The following is a 23,366-nucleotide window of genomic DNA, read 5'->3' as shown; positions in this document are numbered from 1 at the left end:
AAGGGAAAATCATCTGATGTGTGGGCCAGGCGACTTTCTTACAGTCTTTATGTGAGGCTCCTCTGGTGAAGGAGCGATTACATCTTGAATTTTCCCTATGTCCTTTTAGTGTTGGAAAATTTCCTTTGTACATTCATGTTCTCTAGAATGTCTGAGAGAAGAGGGCTGCAACAAACACTAATGAAATACCCTGATGCTGGAACATGAGATGAAGAGAAGGAAGAGTGTTCTGGTTGCCTAGGACTGTGAATTCCTGCTCTGTGTACCTCTTCCATGTTACTTCGCTATTTTATTTTCTCTGTTCCATTTTGCTAAATACATTTATTTTCTTCTGTTGGTGCTTATGCATATATTAGAAAAGGATGATACTTCTGGTAACAGATCTTTGGTATGCTTTTAGAGCATGCCATTTTCACTAGAATATACGGATAGCCTTCATATTCTAATGAGAGGGGACACGCTATGAATAAAAGCGGTGTTTCCCTTTTAAACTAATTAAAGATGAGGGAAAGCTGTGAGGCAGCAGCGGGCCAGGCCTAACTCTGAGGTGGGAAGATAGAGTCGCTTCACTTCCGGCCTTGCGCCTGAGGGAGCGCGGCCCTCAATGGCGGCACGGCCGGGCGCTGCGTCACTGCTGAGCGCCGCCGAGCGGGGAAGGACCGGAGGGAGGAGCCGGGGCGGGGGCAGCGGGGAAACGAAACCGGCGGGGAGGCGCCTACGCGGGCGCTGTGGAGCGGTACCGGGCCTGTGGGGTGCGTGTAAGGAGAGGGGCGCGGGGAGGGGGTAGTCGGGCGGAGGGAGGCGTTGGGCAGCGGCCGCCGGGCCTGAGGCGTCGGGGGATGGTGGGGGTGAGCCTAGAGAGGAGGGGAAGGAAGCCCTCAGTAAGCGGAGAGCCGCGCCAAAGGGCTGTGCCGTAGTGCAGAGGGTGCTGGTGGTGGGATGAGTAAAGGTGTTGGACTGTACTACCTGCGGCTGTGGGAATAAGCTCGATAAGCGGTGGGTGGAAGCAGTGCCCTAGGGCGTCTCTGCTGCTGCGTTCCTCTGTAGGGTAATATTTGCTCGTTTCTTATGTGTTTTGATTAAATGGGTCTGAATTGTGAGCCTTACCCTTCAGCGTGAGGAGGGATGTTAATTTGTGTGGTGTTTACCAAGCGTAATCTTGTTCTTTCAGGAAAAATGAAGAGAAGAACAGAGCCTGAATTTGGTAGTCCCCAAAAGAAGCAGAAGAAGGTGGAAGACTTGGGTTCAACTCTCAGTTCTACTTCAGATGATGAAGCTCAGCTTAGTAACCATACTACTCAAGGTACAGTTGGAGGTTGCAAGTGTTGCTGTGGGGAGTCCAAATAACAAGTAGGAATTGCAGGGTCACGAGGATAATCAGAGGGCTGGAGCATCTCTCCTGTGAAGAAAGGCTGAGGGAGCTTGGCTTGTTTAAGCTTAGACTAAAGAGAGCTCTGGGAATACCTCCTTGCAGCTTCTCCATGCTTACAGGGAGCTTATAAGCAGGAGGAAGACTTCTTACATAGACTGATAGTGATAGGACGAGAACGAATGATTTTAAACTGAAAGAAGGATTGTTTAGATTAGGTGCTAAGTGGATATTTTTCACTCACTGGATGGTGAGGCGCTGGCACAGGCTGCCCAGAGAAGCTTTGTATACCCTAACTCTGGAGGCATTCAAGGCCTCAGAGCATCCTCATCCTGCTGATTGACAGCCCTGTTCACAGTTGGGATTTGGAATTGCATAGTCTTTAAGGTCTCTTCCAACCCAAACCATGGTTGGCATCTCTGGTTGATGGCCAGAGGCTGTGCTTTGTCCTCAGTATCTTACATTAGATACTGACATTAACATTAGATGTTAATTACGTTCTCCTGTGTTACAGTGCCTGATTCAGAGTTACCTAAACAAATTGCCTAGTGTTTTGTTTCCTCTCTTCTCCCCTCTCCAAGCTGGAGAGTGCTTTCTTATTTGTAGTATACCAGAGATGAGGAGAGTGACCTACACAATTGTTGTCCTTATTGTGAGGTGCTTTAATCTCTTCCAGGATGGTACTTCATGTTACTTCACACTCTTTGTACTTCTCAGTCTTGGTATTTCCTGTGGTAGTCAAGAGTTAGTAAGGAAAGGGTGTCAACATAGAAAGAAGTGAAAAGTGGAAGGGAAAATGCATGGAAGGTGAGTGGTTGGTTTGAGAGTAGCAGCAGTGATAGGGTATAGTGTGTGTACATGTCTTTGCAAATGTTAAAAGCAGGAAGAGTTGCAGAGAGACTTTCTTAAGATTATGTTGTCCAAATTGTTTTTGAGAACCCATCATGAGCCCTGGAAAATAAAATGCAGCTCAAAAGCAGGTAGCAAAGACTGTTGAAGCTGAGGACTGGAAAAGCAGAGCAGTAACTTAAGTAGAATCTTTTGGATCCCGTTAATCTCTAAGAACTTTGTGAAGGAGAAGTGTGACTTGTGTAAAAGATGCTTGAAAATTAAGATGAGAATATAGTATTGCAAGCATGCTACGTTACAGCATTCTTTGTTTTGAGCTGGAAGTCTCAAATGTTAGTGCTATAACCCCCAGCATGGTAGCTGTCTTAAAGGCTGATAGTTTAACAGCAGAGATTGAATACATTGACACAGTTACAACTACAGCTACTTATTTCACTGTTGTGTCTTTCACTTTCTTGGCTGATGACCTTTACTAACTGTATGGTGACAGTACTGAAAAGATGGTAGTAAATACCCCAAAGTTTATTTACAGGAAAAACTCACCTGTACGGAAGCCTCCGGTCTGCTGGGAACTGCTGAGGCAATCTCCACGAGGGAGCAACATCCAAGATATGCTGCCTTAGTGGTGGTCAGCCCTTAAATGAGGTCTGGAGGAGGTGGAGTCAAGCTCCACCCCTACCGGGAGCACAGCTCAATTACTCTCACCTGTGCTCCCACAGCTGACCCAACACTTACCTCAGCTGATTAATCAGAGGTTCAGGCTGTGATTACCAATTTCCCATACACTAACTTGCATTGGTAATGACAATTGTAATTGACATTGTAATGACAATTCACTACTAATTCTCTGGTTGTTTCTTGCTACTTCACTGGTGTTCAGTTATCTATAACAGGGAAATAGAGATCTGTTTTTGTTTTGCTTTGTTTTTTGTAATTAGAAAGAAATTAAGGAAAGTTCAATCTCTTTTAGGTTGTCATATATATATATGTGTGTGTGTGTGTGCAGCTATCTAATTCTTACGTGATAAATAATCTCTGCTGACAACAGTTATCTTGAGATAACTTCTGTTCAACACCTAGTTGTGCAGAGAAGCACGCAATGAGTTCTAGTAATCAGTGGACAAGAGAGGTTCAAGAGGTGGAGGTCTAATGAAGAGCGTGGCTATGCTCATTGTGGATTGCTGCTTCAGTAGTCTTTATGTAGTGCTGCACAGTAATGACTTTAGTAGGATTGCTGTAGTGCTAGATAAATTTCTGGAAGGAAATTTGTGCCATTGCTTCATCCTCATCGTGATCACAGCACAGGAAAAGTACTCAGTGAGTTGTAGGGCCTCCCTCCCTACTCAACTGGTGTGTCGTATCACTCAGTTCCTGATGGGATTACTGAGATGTCTTGGTGGTTGTTTTTCTGTTTTGTTTTGTTTTAGTGTGTGTTCATTTCCACTTTTCTTGTTTTCAGAGTCTTCCAGTAGCAGCAGCGGGTCTGAGAGTGAGAGTGATGAAAAAAGACTTGTCTTCAACAATGAGTTCAAACAAGACTCTCTTGTGGAGGGTACTTCTTCCCGCTACTCAATGTATAACAGTGTCTCCCAAAAGCTCATGGTAAGTCAAAACAGTTTTGGGCCAAGCTATTAATACCTCATGAGTGCAAACTGAAAAGACCAATATTTTCTGAGATTCTGATTCAGGTCCTCCTTGTAGCAGGGTTCTTTGCTTCTTTGGTCCATCTAATAAGCAGTTCAGGGAGGCAGAGACAGCTTTGTTGATTGGAATTTGTTTAAAAAAAGAAGTTGATTCATGTTCCAGGTGCTGGAACAGGGCGATGAATATGAAGAAAGAGATCTTTGAAAAAGGCTGTTTGCTGAGCTGGTAAAGAATCCTACCTTGTGTTATTTTGCAATGTTTAAGTTAATGAGCACCTGTCAGGAAAAACTTAAGTTCTCGTGTTGATATTAATTCATTTCAGTCCTAAAAGCTGACAGGCGTACCCTTGTAGAATTATTACCTTTACTGTGATGGTGTTTATTTCAAGTAGAGCTGCCCCATTTATATGGGGCCAGGAGTTACTTGGGAATGCATGGAGCTGTGCACAACGGTAACTGTAACAGCCAAACTTTAGGGATGATCACTGGTCCCCTAATTATGTAGTGATAGTGCAGGGGAGAAAGAATTTTTTAGAAAGTTCTAAGGAAATCGTGGATTGTTTCTCACGTTAGTCTCACATTTGACAACTTTTTTCCTGACTGTAGAGGCAATAGTAAGCTCTAGAGAAGTGATGCTTCTCTGTGACCTTGCTGTTACACATTTCCTTGTGCAAACTCCATCACTGTGGTGTTGGGATCTTACCCTGAAAGAATTTCTTTTCGTTATAAGAGAAACAAAAATGATATTCCTGGGGCAACAGGGGATGTGAGACACAGTCGTGTATTACTTGAAATGTGAGGAGGAGTCCAGGACACAAAGGAATTGGAGTGTCGCTCTGTTTTGTGCTGCTTTCTCAGGGGCGGGAGTCGCTCCATAGTGGTATCCCTACATTTACTGCCCTTCGCCAAGGGAGAAGATCAGTCTGCTACTAGAAGCTGTGTTAGTTCTTAATAGAATTGGGCTGGAGGCTGCTGATGTGCTCCTCTGTGAATAAATCCTGTTGCTGATCATTGATCATTCAGAATGTGTCCATGTGTGTTTCTGTAGCTGGGCTGCAGTTTGCTGATTCTAGCACAAGTCTGTCTGTCTTTTGGAGTGCTCTCTCTGAATTCAGAAGGCTTTTCTTTCTAAGGTTTCTTACATTTGAATACAAAGTTTGAATGTCTGATTAGATGAGTGGGTGGGTAAAAGGAAAATAGTTCTTCACTCTATTCAATATTCTGTCCTCAGAATTGCATTCCTTCTCCGAGTGTTAGGTGAATTTTAATGGTTGCTTGTAATGTATGTGACAGCACGTTCACAACAAATAATATCACAATGTGTATTTGTTCTTGTGCCAGCGTCTTTTGATTTATAAACCTACTGAACGCAGTGATGAATGTGCTCTGTTGGAGCATACAGTTCCTTTCCTAATTTGTTGTATTTTCATATGTCATTCTTTAGGTCTTGCTTTTTCTGTTTGTTTTTGATGGTCGTGACCCCAAGTCACCCTAGTGTGATGGCTCTTTTTTCAGGCTACTCTTTGATCACAGTTGCAGTATGTAATCTTAAATCTACTCGCCTCATTGTGCTCCCTTTTCTGTCTTTCTAGGCCAAGATGGGCTTCCGGGAAGGAGAAGGTTTGGGAAAATATGGTCAAGGTAGGAAGGATATTGTTGAGGCCTCCAATCAGAAGGGAAGGAGAGGCTTTGGGCTAACCCTCAAAGGGTTTGATGGGGAGCTGAATATTGATTGGCAGGATGAACCGGAGGTAAGTGTTTACTGTTTTGAGTACCTTTCCATTGCTGTGTTCAGGATTTACCCTCTGGGAATGTTTTTCTAGTGCTGACATACTACTACTGTCAAGTGGCTCAGCTGGATAGACCCAGACTCTATTTTGATATTGTGTTTTCTGGCACCAAGTCAATTTCATATGGATTGTTGCTGTGATCTGTATGATTTGTTCCTCAATTTGTAGTAGTAAGCATGATGGAAAACTGCTACCAAGCTGTTTTGTTTTATTTTGTATGTCATTGTTTTTCGTACTCAAATAGGTGGTGTTTTTTTAAGTATCTTATTCTGTATTTGTATAATAATCCTCAAAAAAAGAAAGCTGAGATGTCCTATTCCTGTATCTTATCAGGCTCCTCATTAGGGAAGAAAATTGAATCAGATGTTGTCAGGAAAGCAGAGCCTAGTTCTGATGCTATTCGATGTGAAACGGTTGCTATATGTTTGTATTTAAATAACAAACAAGCCAAAAAAATAGAAGCACAATAAAATAGTATGAATAAAATCACAAATACATTAATATAATATAATATTATAGCACATAACACTAATAAATAGCATGAATAAAAGCAGAATCCTGGGGATCTGGGCAGCTGGATGGCACGCCAAAAGACCCCAGCCATTGTGAATGAAGGGCAGCAGTGCTGTCAAGTTATTTATGCTGCTCTTGATTGTACTTTCCTCTCTTTGAGTTGTTTTCAGTAATTAGAAATGTGCTTGTTCCTTTAGAATGAGGAATCTGAAATGTGTTCTGTAGGCTCGTTGCTTTAAGGGTCATTCTTCACCATGTTTCTGCATCCTACAGCAATTAGATGTTATTTATCATTTGCCATTGTGGATGATGATGTTATAAGTAACATAAGAAGTTAAGCAGGTGTTAACAGCCTGCTCTTGTGAAGAAGTGGCATTGCTATGAACTCGACTGCCAAAACAGTCATTTTTTTGTTTTGTTTTGCATTTATCCGAAGAAATGAAGCATATTTTAGGGAAGGGAAAAAAAAACCTTAACAGTTGACCCACAGATCATGGCTTCACCCCTTATGGTAGGGTTGGGGAACGATTGGTTGTTACATTTTGCTAACAAATTTTCTTGACTCTTCCTATGTCTTGTGTTTGCAGCCTAGCGCCTATGAGGAGGTGGATTGGTGCCTTGAGTGTACCACAGAAATCCCTGATGCGCAGGAGCTGAAGGAGTGGATGACTGTGGGCAAGGTAGTCTTTTAGATTCTAGTATTTAGCCTAAGACTACACAGGAATGAATACTCGGCCTGAACCAATTGCCTTGTCAAAGAGTCGTTGAATAATCTAGGCTGGAGGGGAACTCTGGAAGCTGCTACTGTAACTTCCTGCTTGAAGCAGATCCTTGATAGATCAGGTTGATTAGGGCCTTGTTTGGTTGAGTTCTGAATATCTCTAAGAATGGAAGTCTCACAGCCTTTTTGGGCATCTACTACACAGTCTGATAACCCAACTGGCAAAATTATTCATTAATCAGCATATTTTTTGCATTCATTGTTTCTTATTTTAGCGCTGTGCATCTCTGGGAAGAGCCTAGGTCAGTTTTTTCTTTACTAAGTTTAGGTAGTTGTAGACAGGAATAGAATCTCCCTTTTCTGTCTATGTTCTGAACTAACTGTTCCCTCGATCTCTGACACACTAGATACTACTACACCCTTGTCATGTTGGTGGCCCATTTGCTGGGCTTACTACAGTATGCCAATGTCTATCTTGTACCGAGGAGTGCTGAACCAGATGCAGTACTTCAGGTGTGGTTGTAAGATGCCAACTAGGAGAATAATGCTTTAGCCTCTTGCTAATAACACCTAGTATGTGGTTGACAGCTTTCATCCATCCCAAGTTCATGTTGCATTCTGAAATGACCCATAGCATATTTGTTAATTGTTATGTGTTCTCATCCCGCTCAAGAGGAAGATGGTGATTGAAGACGAAACGGAGTTCTGCAATGAAGAGCTCTTACATAATGTCCTGCGGTGCAAGGTGAGTCCCCTTTCTTGGAGAGGAATTGAAGTTTTGTGGAAGCAAGCTAAATAAATAATTGAAGGAGTTACAGTAATTTACTCAGGTGATCAGCAGGAGCTCAACACATCCTCTCTTACATCTGTGCCACCAGTGTGACCTGGAATTTTGGCTGCTACTGTCTTTTCAGCAGCCTGTTTCACACCTCAGTCTTCAAAGAGATGAATGCAAACAGTGGTGTCCATTTCTTAGTCAGTTCAACTGAAAGATTGCAGGCTTGAATGAGCTAAGGAACTAAACTTTTTCTTGTGTGTTCCATTTTTTCCTTCTAGATTTGAACATACAGTTATGAATTTCAGTATGTGTGTGTATGTATGTATGTGTGAGAGAAATACCTTCACCTGTGAGTACTTGTGAGATGGCTGCTGTATTGTCAGGCTCTGAAGCTGTCTGTGCAGAATTCTTCAGTGTCATTAAATTTGCGTAAGAATTGGTTAAGGTGTCTCTGTTCACTGTAGGGAAGTTGGACTAGGTGGCTCCCAGAGGTCCCTTCCAACTCTAAGGGTTCTATGGTTCTATATCATTACGTTCTATATTGGTGAATAGCACAGGCTACTAAGCATGCTATCTATCCTCATGCTTCTCTCTCTGTTTAATATCTATTCTTCAAGTGCACGCCAAGTTCTGGTTAATTTGGTTACTGTTTGTGCAGAGTGTATTTGATGAGCTGGATGGAGAGGAAATGCGCAGAGCCCGAACAAGATCTAACCCCTATGAGATGATCCGTGGAGTCTTTTTTCTGAACAGGTCTGTAGCACTTGTGTAGGTTTTATGTCCAGTTTCAGTTGTGGGAGCTGAGGTTGAAACTCATACATCCCTATTTATGTGTTCACAGAGCTGCAATGAAGATGGCAAATATGGACCATGTCTTTGACTACATGTTTACAAACCCTAAGGACTTCCAGGGGGTGAGGACCTCTTTTTAATTTTCAAAGCAGTACTTTCTCAGAGTAGAGGAACTGGGGAAAAAGGAGAATCCTTAGAACACCAGCTGGAAAAACAAGATTTTGGAAGACTTTTTCTGGCTGAGTGGTGCAATTGGTAGGTTTGAGTGATGGAAGCTGTTTCTGGGTGAGTAGAATTTCTTCAGTTTCCTTTTGTAGAGGCCCTTGATAAAGGAGCGAGATGCAGAGCTGCTCTACTTTGCTGATGTGTGTGCTGGTCCTGGAGGCTTCTCTGAGTATGTCTTGTGGAGGAAGAAGTGGCACGCAAAAGGATTTGGCATGACCTTGAAAGGACCAAACGATTTTAAACTTGAGGACTTCTATTCTGCTTCCAGTGAGCTCTTTGAACCTTACTACGGTACGTAGTGCATGCATAAATTTTGTCTGATGTTTTCGCTTGTGCTCTGGCTTCTGTATCAGAAGTACCACTGGGGATTTAAGAGAAACTTGTTTCTAGAGAATCATTTTGCAAGATAGAAAGTTACTGTGTCTTAGAGACAGACTGTGTGCACAATTACTGCATCTTACCTTGTGTGTGGTAGCCTGTTACGTTGTGTGATACATCTGTGCCCCCTTTCGGCATAGCCTCTTGGAGTAGGAAGGGAAATACAAGGTCTGGTAGTCTTGCTGCTTTTTATTTCAGACTATGTAAAGGAAACTCAAATGTGTTTGTTCTGCAGAGAAAAGGGTAGCCAATTTGCCACTGTTAATATCGAACCATAAACTGGTGCTCGTTCTTAGTTGAAGGTTACCAGTGCACCATGAGAATAATTTTGTCTTTCTTGTAAAAAAAACAACCTGTTACTCACAGGTGAGTTGTGCAGCGAAATTGTCTCCTACATTTTTAGTAGATTCAGCTATTTGCCATTTCTCCTTGGTTGAGAATTTTATGTTGTAATGCAGTTCTTGGCTCAGAGGAGGGCAGTGAGGGATTTGTCATTTGCTGCAGCTAACGTATGAGTTGTCTTTTGAGCATGGTTATTATATGGCTTTGTTTAGCCTTGACCACAACATTTGAATAATTTTCCTAGTCTAACGAGCATCTTTAGTGGTGAACCAGGGAATGTATGTATTAATGCTTACTCACCTGTCAGGGTCTTTGTAGCTTCTAACTAAATACTGATTGAACACAATACATCACCTGTATGTACAGAACTTTTAGTCTACTTTGCAAACATGTCAGTAATTGTCTCTTCTTTCCCCATAGGAGAAGGAGGGATTGATGGAGATGGAGATATCACTCGTCCTGAGAACATTACTGCTTTCCGCAACTTTGTTTTGGACAATACTGATCACAAAGGAGTGCATTTCTTAATGGCTGATGGGGTTGGTCCCTTTCCTTCCTTTACTTGTGACCAAAACTAATACTTCAGTCTGTGTGCGTTAAGACGCTTGACATGTGTATGTATTTTCAATGTGAAATTAAGGCTTGCCATTAAAATTCCTGATGGCGGTGTTTTGTGTTGTAAAGAAATTATTGTGATTCCACTAGACATCCATATAGAATTGTTTGCTTGAGCAATAGAAATGTTAATTATATGTTATATTCTTTGCAGGGCTTCTCTGTGGAGGGTCAGGAGAACTTGCAAGAAATCCTAAGCAAACAGCTGATGCTTTGTCAGTTTCTTATGGCACTGTCTATTGTGCGGACAGGTATGTTTAATCCATCCATCTTCTTCCTCCTTCTTTAAGGTGTGGGTTATATTGCAGAAGGGTGCTGTAGACTCTTAATAGCATACCATAGCATTTGCTGTGCCATGAGGCTAGGTTGCACAGGATTGAATGTATATGCATGTATTCTGAGATTATTAATTCAGCTTTGTGAAAACTAGGACAGAAAAATAAGACTGTTTTGCTTTTCTTTACAAGCAGGAGGTAAAAGCTTTGAACTAATGCATTTAACAATAGGTTATGTAGCAGTTTTGGGCTAAGGTAGCTAGTGTGATTGCTGGACAGTATATCTGAACTCTATGGTATCAGCTGGACCAGCTGCTTTATGAATATTCTGGCAGGCTGGTTGGAGCAGAGCAGTACTAATTCAGTTCATTTTCCCTTTGGTTTGTGGCTTTTCTCCTTGAAATCTGCCATCTCTGTGATCAGCAGCAGCTGATGTCTCATGCTGTCTTAGGTATACTCCATTGTTGCCAGCTGATGGATTCTATGGTTGTATTTGATTCAGAAGGTTTTTCTTTTCTGCAGAGTTTGGTTAGCATTTGGCACTGATACATGCAAGAGCAGAAGATAAAAATAATTATCACTTTTTCATTTATCCCGTGCCTTGTGTTCAGATATACCTGAGCCAATGATCTGCTTAGCAGTATCTGCTTTAGTGTAATATGGTGACTTATCAGATGCCTGATATCTCCTTGTGTCCTTATAGTCTGCTGATGTTGGTGTGTTTCTTCTCTCTTCCACAGGAGGACATTTTGTCTGCAAAACCTTTGACCTGTTCACTCCATTCAGTGTGGGGCTTGTTTATCTGCTGTATTGCTGCTTTGAGCGTGTGTGCATCTTTAAACCTGTGACAAGCCGCCCTGCTAACTCAGAGAGGTGAGATTCTTGAGCATGAGGGACTGCTAAACAAACCTTGATTTCTAATTACGATGACAGATGGTTTTGATTAAATGGAAACTCTGTGACTTCACCCAGTTGTCAACTGTCTTGTAGGAGGAAGCATTTTAGATGGCTAGAAAATTATGATTTCTGACAAGGTAAAGGAAGTATTTGCCAAAGTATGCTTGCTTCTCCCTGCCTGTACTAAGCTCCATCTGTAGAGAAACCAGTGGAACTAAGTATGTAACAAATTCTATTCTGCATGAAGCAATTAAGCTTCCACTGAAGCCAGAAATTATTTTGTGTCAAGTTTAGCACAACTGATTTACTACTTTAGGGAGTTCTGTGATGTTTTTTGAATAGGGTTTGATTTCCCTATCTTTTCAGGGAGTAGAAAGTGATATGTAATGATGTGATTGGTTAGACTTCACCTTCTTGGGGATACTTGGGTGGGCAGAATTCCTGGGATTTGGAATACTGTCTTGACAGTGAGAGCATGGCAGGAAAGTTGACTGTGTCAAAAAAAAAGCTGCACTGAAATTGTGTCTCTGGCATTCTCTGCAGGTACGTGGTATGCAAAGGATTAAAGCTAGGGATCGATGATGTGCGAGAATATCTCTTCATGGTGAACATCAGACTCAACCAGTTGCGCAACTCTGATGTGGATGTGAATCTAGTCGTCCCATTGAATGTGATCAAAGATGACCAGGATTTCTGTGATTATATTGTCCAGTCCAATGAAAAGTGAGTGTGAGCAGTGAGGGCTGCTGGCTTTAGGTAGATCAGCCAGAATGGCTGGCTTTCAACTCAAGGAGTGCTTGTTGATGCTGCTTACACTACTCTGCTTTTGCTGCCTGAGAGGCTTGGCAGAGCAAAGGGATACTGCACAGAGAGGAATACTTCATGCTATTAGTGAATGTCTGGCCTCTGAATGCTGTCCTCCTGTATAGAGCAGAAAGGAAGCTACCACCTATTTTTTTTTTCCAGTGGCCACCTTATCACTTTGATTTGTGTTGATGATGGGCAGTCACTGCTTTGGGGGTCAGGCAGGTTTCCTTCAGTTGTTCCATCAGTCTTCCACATAGAATAAAGGTGGTGTCCATAATCAGCTTGCTCTCTGACTGAAACTTTCCTCTCTTTCAGCCACTGCAAAATTCAGATAAAGGCACTAGCTAAAATCCGTGCTTTTGTTCAAGATACGTGAGTATATTCCTCTGGCTTTTGGTGGGTATTGAATTAACCTACTATAAACAAATTGTTTTGCCCTTCTTTAATGTGTTCTTAATTTGAGCTGATACATTGCTTGGCCTTTGGAGCCAGGAAAATTAATAGTGCTTTTAGGTAGCTCTGTTTATGTTTCTGCCTGAGCTCCTTGAAGAAAAGTGTAGGTAGCTGTAGTCTTGAAAGTTGATGGTTTGTTTTCACACTTTCTGAGATGGCTTCCATGTGTTGCATGTTTTTCTGAGTACCTGAAGTGGGCCTGCTTCTTAGAAGGGGTGTGAGCTTAAAATGTGAGCGATACCATCCTGGCTAATATGTTCAGTTCTACACCTAACATCATTGTAGTCTTAATTTTTCAGGGATGATTCATTATTTCTAAGTAATGTACCTAGAAAATGTCTTTAATATAAAATTAAAGCCATTGCAATGTATAGGTGTTTCCCTGACATGGCTTTTAAGTCTCATTCAGAGCAAATACATAATAGAAAGCTGAGTGAGCCTGAAAGCTGGGTATTGTCATGATAGTTAATCCTAAAATTAACACTGCTTTTTGTCTTCATTGCTCTCTGTAAGTAGGGCTGGTAGATTCCAACTCTTGGAGATGAGCATAAATTCATACTAACGCTTCGCTTCTTGAAAGTATTGATGGCTCAGTGATGCTTTCAGATAGAGGCTGAGTATCAGTAATGTACACTGAAGCGAAAATAAACAAGGGTGTTGAGAATGTGTGGAGAGGGAAGCAAGATCCTCAATTTGAGAATTACCTTTTGAGGATCACTGCTTGTTTGTCATTCCCAAGCCAGACACTGAAAGATGCAAGTTTGATAGGGCTGGGATATGTTAATGCTGCAAGAACAAGGAAGAGACTTTGCTGTTTTAATAGTCTGCTGCTTTTGTCTCGAGGACACTGATTGAACCACGACAGGCTGAAATCCGAAAGGAGTGTCTCCAACTATGGGGGGTAAGTAAGCTGCAAAGCAGAGAGATAATGAGGGCATCCTTGCTGTGATTAAATAAGAATGGTGCTGCTATGCAGAAGAAACTTTCTAGCCAGAGGTTTAATACATTGTCCTTTAGGAAAGTCAAGGATTATTTGAAGCTATTCATGTAAGCAAAGTGGATGGTGCTTGTGAATTTGGTGTATGACTTAACTGAGCAGGATTTTAATTGCTTTGCTTTGCTGCAGTTGAGAAGATTTTATATAATACTGAATGAACTTAGTACCTAGTGGTTTCCAGGTGGTAGAGCTAACCAGAGTCTCTTTCCTGAGCTTTTGATTGCAGTCATGTCATACATATGGTAGTGGTTCATTGAAATGTGGATGGAATCAAAGATTTAGCCTGAAACTTTTGGAAGCTGTCCATTGTTTCCTATGCAACATGGCATGCCTACATTAAATTTGAGAAAAAAATATTCAGCTTTGTTTGCGAGGCAACTTCTCCACTAACTGGAGTCCCAAGAGCAGTAGTTTCAGTGGGCAAGATGGTCTGCCACACATTGAAACCAGGAAGGTTTGTGTGAACATGCAAATGAATAACCCTTATTATCAGTTGATTGGATTTTTTTTTTCTTTTTCCAGATTCCTGATCAGGCTCGTGTTGCTCCCTCATCTTCAGATCCCAAGTCCAAGTTCTTTGAACTGATTCAGGTGAGACCTTACCTGAAAGTTTCTTCTGAGTTCTGTCACACAATTAGACCTTTTCCCAGCAACAGTTAAAAGTTGAAGAACTTAAACCTGGATTATTGTTTTATGCAAAAATTGCACTTTCCTACCTGTTGATGTATTTCATCCAACTTGCCTTTTTATTTGTTGCTTTTTAGGGCACAGACATTGATGCCTTCAGTTACAAACCCACTCCTCTGAATTCCAGTACGCTGGAGAAAATCCGCCAAGTCTTTGATTACCGGTGTATGGTGTCTGGAAGTGAGCAGAAGTTCCTCCTGGGGTTGGGGGTAAGGAACAGTCAGACTTCACATCTAGGAGTTCTGCTGGTTCATTGTGGCGGTACTATTTTGCCTTGCAGATTCATCCCATTCTTCCCTGACCTCAAAGGTCAGGAAGAATCTTCATCGACAGCTCTGAACGCTGCTAGTTATTGTAAGGGCTTTATTTTTCCTCTCCTGACTTCAGTACTGTTCGCAGTAATTAACCCCGTTTTTGTAATTCCAGCCTACACAGAGACCTGTACTCCTGCTAGCGTCTCTAATTATCTTCACTGTCCTTTTAAAGATGTTCTATTTTTCGTTCATTGTGTAGATATGAAAAGACACTGACAGATTAGAATCAATGTTTTTGTTCCCTTTGCTGTAGAGATTGATTCCTCCTTAAAATTTCCCACAAAGAAATTGCTTGTGACAGCCTAGGATGAAAAGATTCTCTGAGGGGTGCTCTGAAGTTAGTCAGAGGTCTCTCTTCCACACATCCCTTCACGAAGCTTTGGGTGAATCTGACTCTGCCTTCTACACACAGAAATCACAGATCTACACCTGGGATGGTCGCCAGTCAGACCGCTGGACAAAACTGGATTTGAAAACTGAGCTGCCACGAGATACCCTTCTGTCTGTGGAGATTGTTCATGAGCTGAAAGGAGAGGTAGGAAGTTATACTCTCTTACAGAGTGGTTGCAGATATAATGTGCAATTTCACTTATTCTCTGTTAGGTACTCCAGAATAAATGTTCCGTGTGTGACAGGTGAGAGTCTTTTGCATTTGTTATTTAGAGAAATTATTTTGGATTAAGTTCCTTCTTTCTGACCAGTGTCAGATGAGCTTTTAACATTGTTTTGGAATTCCCTTGTACCTGACATGCTGTTGGCCCACATGCAGCAGATGACAATGTTGGCACTAAGACTGAATGTGGTCTATGTCTGTTTGGGTGCATAACTGCACAGTAGCGATTGCAAGCCTTGAAAGAACATCCTTGAAGTTTATTCACAATGCAAACTGTTGCTACCTGGGAGTTTACTTCTCTTCTGGCACCTCAAATGAGGATGATGTGGTACGCTGGGCTTTATGCTGTGCTCCCTGATGAGGCAGTATTGTGCCAGGAAAGCTAAGGGTTATAGCTGTGGTCCTGTTGTCTCTCTGTTTCATTCCATTGAGACATTTGCATAGTTGACACACACTGGTTCTTGGAGGATGGCAAGTTAATGGGCAATGGGCTGCAGGAAACTTGCTTGCTTCTAGTATCTGGAAAGTCTTTTGCTAGAAGATAATGGTATACTGGCAAAAAAACCCAACCAAACAAAAAAACAACAAAAAAAAACAGGCTATAAACCAAAACTGAAATAGCAACAGATGACAGACTGAATAGTGTCTATTCTGCAGGGGAAAGCCCAACGAAAAATCAGTGCTATCCACATACTTGATGTCTTGGTACTCAATGGCAATGATGTCCGAAAACAGCATTTCAACCAGAGGTATGTAATCTCTGGAGAAGCTTCTTTCTTCTGTGCAGAGTGACTGAGAAGTGTTGTTTGTACTAATGGCAGAGAGCTGAGCACAGGTAGATGAGTGCATTTGGCTGAACCACTTCTGTAAGGACGCACTGAATGAACCTTCTCAGAAGTGAAGTAGGTAGAGCTTCTATTTTGTGTAAACTGTCCCTGCGTATTGAGGTCAGGTCCAGCTCCTTTCTTAGTCTGGGGTGAGGCACCATATGGATAAAGACAACATCTTGGGAGTATGTATAGTGTAGCTGATTGGTGGCTTAGAGACAAGGAAAAAGCTCCTCTGTTTCCTTTGTTAGTGTCATGATGTCTCCACTTGTCTTATTTTCCTGCTAGTGTGTTGATGAACTTGGCAGCACATGGGCTTGTAGAGGAGGCTATGGAGACCCATTTCTAATGGATAGCAGCCAGTATCACTTGGCACTGAACTGGGAGAATGAGATGGAAAAAAATCCTGTTGCTCAGTACCTTTTTGGCTAGGAGTGGGGACAGTATGCAAGTACTGAAGTGTCTAATCAAACCGTTACCCTCTGTGTGTGCCAAAAATCGAGCTACATTGTAGGATTCTCTTTCTGTTTTTGTTCAGGATTCAGCTGGCAGAAAAGTTTGTCAAAGCAGTTTCCAAACCCAGTCGACCAGATATGAACCCCATCCGGTGAGTGCTTCCTCTTTTTTAGACTTGCATACTTTGGTTTCACCATGTTAGAAGATGAAGATGACAAGCTGAAGGAGTTAAATTTCAAACTGAAATGCATAGTTCTGCTAGGTTCACTAGAGAAAGGCTGAAAGCTCTTTAAATATCTAAAACAAAGTTGACAGTGGAGAAGTTACCCTCCTTTCACCTATCAGGTGTTCATGCTTTCATCAGATGGACTGGTTGGATCTCAGATGTGTGTTGTAATAGATCTAATGCTCAGTGTTACCCTTGCAAAGTCTTCTACATCTTTGTCTGCTCACAGTAAGAGAGGCTGTGAGCATAAAGATGTCATGTTTTCCTAAGCCAGTAGAAATAATGCATTTGGCTGAGGAGAAAGGTTGACCTTAGTCATGCTCGGCCACCTTGTGCTGTACAAAATGAACTGCTTGACTGTTCCCTATAGCTGGGACAGAAAATGATGACAATTCCTAAAAAATAAATAAATAAAATTATTTTTACAATACATTTTTATCTTGTTTCTGCTTTACCCCCCAGAGTGAAGGAAGTGTACAGGCTGGAGGAGATGGAGAAGATTTTTGTGAGGTAAGTGACCTGCAAAAATGAAGCACTTCGGGGCCTATGGACATCATAAGTGAGAGATGTGCTTGAGGAGTCCTGGAGAAAGAGGTTGAACAGCTCTTGTAGCTAATGGCTGCTGGCTTTGATATGCTGCTGATTCAGAGAATCTTCCTGCTGAGTTCTAATATCACAGACCCAGCCAGTGTGTTTTACAGTGATAGAAGTAGCAACTGCACTTCAGTATTTGTGCAGAATTGTCAGTGACTTGAAAGTTTGAGATCAAACCTGAAATGGGAATCCCATTTGGATTAAGTGTTGCAGACCCTACGTTGCAGTGCTAGATTTGCTACCTGACATGCACATACAGCTCTGGCTGTATTCCCCAGCCACACAGAGGAGGCAAGAGACTGAATGCTCCAGGGATGTGATGGTTTATCCTGTTGTATTTTCAGTGATGCTCTGGAAAGAGTGTGCAGATGGCATGTTGTGTGCAAGATGATTGTAAAGGAAGGAGCAGGAGATGCTGTGTTTGGCATTGCTGTGTTATTGTCTTCTCTCAACATTCAGGTTAGAGATGAAAGTCATCAAGGGTTCAGGGGGAATGCCCCGGCTGTCCTACACAGGCAGAGATGACCGACACTTCGTACCCACAGGACTCTACATTGTACGGACTGTGAATGGTAGGGAGAGTCTCTTGCTCTTATCTTGCTTTTCTCTGCATCTTCAAGCAAAAAATAATTGATGATGCTTAGTAAAAACTTAATGTTGGTATTCCAGTGGCTAGAGAATTAACTGTTTGTAGTAGCTTAGATTGGTATAAGATTCAGACTATTTTTTATGATAGTGTTTTTCTGTTGCAGTTGGATTAGCTATTGTGTGGGTAGTTCCATTTGTTAACATGGCTCGCTTTTTTTTTAATGCCATAATTTTTCATGAAGAATATATAAAAGTACATGAACATATCCCATTTGGAATGTAAGTTTTTAAATGCAGAGAGAACAGTTTTCTCAGTAAATGCAAATAGTTTGGGAAGTAGATGATTTTGAGGGAGGAAAGGGAAAAGGAGAATTGCCATCACTATATATTCCTTGTCCCTGCTTGCAATATATGTGCATTTATAACCATGCCCTTTTCCCCGTTCCATCTTCTGTCTAATCCCTATGACACTCTTCTGCCAGAACCCTGGACAATGGCATACAGCAAAAACTTCAAGAGGAAATTCTTCTTCAACAAGATGACGAATGAATCAACATTTGATCTCCCATTTGAATCCATCGCACCTTTTCAGTGAGTACAAGCTATGGCAATTGCCAGAGCTGAGACTAAGGAATGAGAGCTGCATCTTGGTTTGCACTGTAAGCACAGCTTGGTCACCAGCAGAGCGTGCTGCATAGACCAACACCTCAGAGTTTAGGTTGGATATTAGGAAGAACTTCTTTACAGAAAGGGTAGTTAGGTACTGGAATAGGCTCCCCAGGGAGGTGGTTGAATCGCCATCCCTGGTTGTGTTTAAGAGCCGTTTGGTACTGAGGGATATGATTTAGTGTAGGGTTTTTGGGTTAGGGTTCTGGTTAGGCTGCGGTTGGACTTGATGATCTTCAAGGTCTTTTCCAACCTGGGTAATTCTATGATTCTGTGCTGATCTGGATCTGTGGATTTTGCTATGAGTAACACATCTTCTCACTGCTTCCTTCCTCTTATCTGCAGCAGAATGCAAATGACTGAATCTCTTGGCACCCTAGGAAATGGAGGCTGAGTCCAGTAACTGTAATCTATTACATCTCTGTATGTTAAGGTAGTTGGTTCAAAGTTGTTAATTGAAAAGTCAGCCTCAGTTGATTTAGCCCAAACTCTGGTGTAAGTTGTAGGTATATAGGGAGTTGTTTAATGAGGGAGTAAGGGAGAAAAGCGGTGTCTCCTTGGGAAAGAGTTGTCATTGGGCAGTCAGCACTGTGGCTGCTGGGTGCCACTGGTATCCAATTGAGTACTATGCCAAGACAATCTCTTTGAGTACAGCAAATTTTGAGTCTAACATGTCAGGGCTCATGGGTGGAGATGTTCCACATTCCTTGCCTTCAGGTGGTCTTGGGAGATGCCTGCCACTACCAAGGACTTTGCCTCTGAAAACAGGGCTCTGAAGTTTCCCTTAACCAGCTAAATAAAAGAAGAGGCTTAAAACTGTAAAAGCAGAGGCAGGTAGTGCTTTTTCCTTTTATGCCTCAAGGTGGAGTTAGTTTGGCCTGTGTACTCAGAAATAGGCTAGTATTAACCTGTAGGAATGGCTGAGGACCTGAAGTGCTTGTGTGGGAAGAGTTGTTCTGTATTGTGGTTAGTGAATACTAATGTGTCTGTAATTAGCCACTGACTGTGCTCTTGTCACTGTGCTAGTATCACTTTGTTAGAACAGTAGCACTAAATAAGCTATGAATATTTTGTCAGTAATTGTACAAAACTCAAGGCTGCTGCATCAGCAGTAATTAGCATCTCTGTTTTCTTTATGGCTGGGGCTGTGTCAGTGCAGTGAGGGAGGGCTGTGCTTGTTGGGTGGAGTGAGAGATGGCATTATAGGATCACAACTCTTAGCTGCTGATGGAGCTTGGTTATTTCACACAGGGGGAGGAATGATCCTAGCTGCTTTTGCACAGCACAAAGAGCTGTTCATTTGCAGAGATCCATAGGACAGCTATTACTGATTCTAGTAGGTTTGTGGTGAGTGATTAGATTGCAGCTGCCGGCAGACTTTCTAAATTCTTCATTAAGGCCTTTCTGTTGCCTGCATTGACATTTTCTGAAAAACTTGTAGGGGGAGGTATGTTTTCCCTAATGATCCTTTCCCTTCCAGCAAATACTGAACTGAATCTTGGGTGAAGCTAGAAATTAACAAGTTTGTTTCCATGGAAATCTCTTAGGCTTAGAAATTTCTGTACCTTATGGGCCATAGAATTTGTAAGGTGAATGAATGAAGGCACCGGTTGTTTTCTAAGGTGCTCTTTAGATCTACAGTATCTCTGTGTGACTCCCAGTGCAAGAGCAGTTCTCTCTGTATTGCACTTTCTGGCTGTGATGAATGTTCTTCCACTCCTTTGCCATATTAATCTTGCTTTCCTCTCTGTCCACAGTGTATGTTATTACGGTCGCCTCTTCTGGGAGTGGGGAGATGGTGTCAAAGTGCATGACTCTCAGAAAAGGCAAGATCCAGAGAAGCTATCGAAGGAGGATGTCCTATCTTTCATCCAAGCACACTGCCCCTAACCCCATCTCTCTTGAAGGGTGCTGGGAAGAGGCTGAGCCCAGCTTGGGTTCTTCAGGGACTGACAAGACTGGGAAACTCCACAACTGTCCTAGACTTTTCCATAGCTGATTCCCTGGAGGTGATCTAACCTGGAAATGATGTGCAGAAGGCAAAGGACAAGACTCTGAACTTGGCAGTGTATATACGAGTATGACCCAGGTAGTGCCTGCTGCTGGATTACTTATGGTGACTCCTGGAGTGAAGGCCTGATGCCCTTTGTCCTCACCTACTGCATGCATGAGGCCAAGAGGCTGGCAGCTTTCCTTGCTCCTGTTAAAATACTCAGCAAGGCTTGTGGAGCTCTGTGTGTGTCAGGACTCCACAGGCTTGTGTTTCCCTGGCAGTGGGAAGGAGCAGGCGAAAGTGGCAGTGCTGGGCAACAGCACATTGATGCAACCCTGCATCGTACCTGGCAGCTGTATGTCCCTTGGCTTTGCTAAAGGCCTTCACTGCCTAGTCGAGGCTATTAATTCACTGGGGAATGCTAGTACTGGGGTGCAAACATGAACTTTTTTTGGTGTTTCCAATACATCAGCTATCAAGGCACTTGGCTTGCCAATGGCAATTCCTATGTGATGGTATCCTGTTGGACGGAAGCTGACACAGGTGATGAGTAGACTTCCTGGCACGAATTTGATGTTTCAGTGCCAGGATTTTCACAGATGTCTACAAGCTGCTGTTTCAAGGATTTCTCCTTTGCAGGTCAGTGATTGATCCTGATCCAGCAGTCTGTGGTTAATTTATGAAAGTGTTTATGCCTCGTAATAATTCTGAGACCGAGGTGCTTTGGTTCTTAGTTCTTTACACTATTACCCAAATCTTCAGGAAGGAAGGTGGATATGGGAGTGAAGACATAAGAAGTTTGGGGATGCTAGAAGTGTTTAGAGGAAATTATGGGTACGTTTGATTTTTTTTCTTAAAAGACCTGGGGCTTCAGTGAAGAGAGATCTTGACTTTGACCATGTTGGTTAATTAGAAGAAATCCTCTCCCCTGATTATGTCCCCTGGAAAGGTTATCAGGACTTTCCTTTTTAAATGTCAGAGTGAGCTTTGACACTCTCCATGTCTCATCAGGCCCTGGAGCTACACCTGGGGTGAAGACACAGTGCTGTGACACTCAGCATGAAACGTGTTTCAACAGACTTCTCAACATTAGACTGTGCTGAGCTCAAAAGTATTCTTCTGTTGCATGATGCATGCACCGTCAGTTCTGGCTTCTGTGGGGCTTTTGCCTGGTCTTCCACTTAAATCAGAAGCTAACACACAGTTGACTGCTTTTAGCCAAGCAGCAAAATTGCCTTTTTTGTTTGTATTTAAACACAGATTGACAATAGGGAGGAAGCTTATTTAGGGGTAGTCTAAACTGTGCCTTAAAGAAAGCTATAGGTCTCTCCTTGGAACTATAGCAGTTCCTTAGATTCTTATTTTTCTCCCCAAATCTGTATGTAGTATTTTAACAAGTTTTATGTAGTAAGACGTGGAAATTATCACTCACAGTTCTATAGATAGGATGGGTGCCCTACACCACTCCCAAAGAGGCCATAACAAGGTGAACATGTTCCAGAGGTCCTGCTTTCATTCAGTTTCTAAGGTCCAGAATCACGTACAGGTTTTGTCCTCAGCATCAGCATGCAGTGAATGTCATCCTGCAAGCATAACCTCTCTGAGCTTAAAGCATTTCCATGTCTTTAGAAACGCATCATCTCCATAAAACCATGAGTTTATCTGTTTCTTTTTTTTTATTATTTTTATAACAGTTCAGTATAAATAACAGATACAAGTCCTTGCACCAGAGAAGTTTAGATGCAGGCTCCATCACTGCAGAACCACCCCTCCTGGCTTGGGGAGCAGCCTGGAACCTGGCATGGTCTGTTGGTGTATGAAAAGTGGAAGCAAAGCTTGGGGAGTAGATGGGAGGCTGGGTTATGGATAGGCTGCCCTGAATACTGCGCAAGGGAGCTGTTCTTTCCTCTCAAGCTCCAACCTAAAGAGATGGAAGCGGATAAAAGGATCTTTTCCCATGTTGTTGGTCATTAATGCCTAGATACTGATCTACTGGAGCAGTTGATGGACTGCATGTTGTCACTGCATCCTGTGGATGACGACCCACCCAAGTGTCGATAATACATACATGAAAGAAATGGTAGGCTTCCTTCCCCCCACCCAAAGAACAAGAGCTCTGTAACTAGCAATTTTTGCTGGCAAAAGCACTTCCACGAGGGATGAAAAGGGCAAAAAAAAAAGCACCTCCAATGTGTGGTTTCCAGGCCTGTGAGCAGTAGGCTTTATAAGTGAGTAATGTAAGTTCTGGCACTCTTGCAGACTGCCTCCAAGCTGTTGTAATGCCAGCAGAGCATGCTGCTCCCTTTGCCAGGCTGCTTTGGTAAGTATTATGTCCTTTACTCAGGGCTTCTGTCTCTCCCTCTGGGCCAGCAGGCAGAAGGGTGACTAGGAAGTGTGCTGTAGAGCTTATGGGCTTCTGAGGGTGCAAGAGAAACCTGATGAGCTGCAGGCTACCTTTTACAGATATCTCCTGTTTGCCCCATTGCCTCCAGTTCCTCCCAGTTTTAATTTGCTTTTATTTTTACTTTTGATGCACTGAACCTCGATTCTGAATCTCAGTTCAAGAAGGCAAACATAAGGCACCATGCTACTTGCTTCCTTGGTGCAGGGTAAATACAGAGAGATTATGTTGGGAATGGAAGCCGATGAACATCTTGCTGAAGGGAATGTTTAGGTATGTGAATTGTACAATGTATTGTTATTAGGCTGTGTATCATTTTGTGTTGATTTCTCTGCTTTTGTTGTCTCTATTACCAATACAGCCCCCTTTAGTTCACCTCACTGCTTGTTTACTTTATTTCCCATAACATTTGGTCTGTGTTAGTGTGGCAATAGGAAACACCCTTCAAAGTTGACAGGATAGTGGGAGTAGTGTCCTTCTAAAGGCTTTCCAGACAAGGGTTACCTGAGGTATGTCACTGGACCAGAAAGAAAAGACTGCAGGGTGATAGGATCCTA

The 23,366-nt window shown here is 42.4% G+C and overlaps 1 protein-coding gene across 10 annotated transcripts; it reads left to right on the top strand.

The window, feature by feature from the left end:
• Positions 1 to 679: 679 nt before the first annotated feature.
• CMTR1 (cap methyltransferase 1) lies at positions 680 to 23,189 on the top strand. Of its 10 annotated transcripts, none has more exons than XR_004306687.2 (24): positions 680 to 752; positions 1,172 to 1,303; positions 3,678 to 3,820; positions 5,454 to 5,612; positions 6,752 to 6,844; positions 7,559 to 7,630; positions 8,322 to 8,416; positions 8,505 to 8,577; positions 8,773 to 8,971; positions 9,821 to 9,939; positions 10,170 to 10,266; positions 11,031 to 11,163; positions 11,731 to 11,910; positions 12,310 to 12,366; positions 13,291 to 13,348; positions 13,967 to 14,035; positions 14,209 to 14,340; positions 14,858 to 15,080; positions 15,716 to 15,807; positions 16,424 to 16,492; positions 17,030 to 17,077; positions 17,621 to 17,733; positions 18,232 to 18,340; positions 20,173 to 23,189. XR_004306687.2 is itself a non-coding variant. In XM_015857646.2 (24 exons), the coding sequence occupies exons 2-24, from the start codon at positions 1,177 to 1,179 to the stop codon at positions 20,303 to 20,305; spliced, it is 2,493 nt and encodes an 830-aa protein (XP_015713132.1). In that variant the 5' UTR covers positions 680 to 752; positions 1,172 to 1,176; the 3' UTR covers positions 20,306 to 23,189. The 10 variants fall into 10 exon arrangements, 8 of the variants coding, with proteins under 8 accessions (XP_015713132.1, XP_015713134.1, XP_085399311.1 ...); XM_015857646.2 differs by having other exon boundaries at positions 14,858 to 14,980; XM_015857648.3 differs by having other exon boundaries at positions 680 to 758; positions 14,858 to 14,980.
• The last annotated feature ends 177 nt before the right edge of the window (positions 23,190 to 23,366 follow it).

Source organism: Coturnix japonica, chromosome 3 (assembly GCF_054131305.1).
Source record: "Coturnix japonica strain WE chromosome 3, WE-NBRP24, whole genome shotgun sequence".
Classification (NCBI taxonomy): Eukaryota; Metazoa; Chordata; class Aves; order Galliformes; family Phasianidae; genus Coturnix; species Coturnix japonica.
This window is presented reverse-complemented; position numbering and strand designations above follow the sequence as displayed.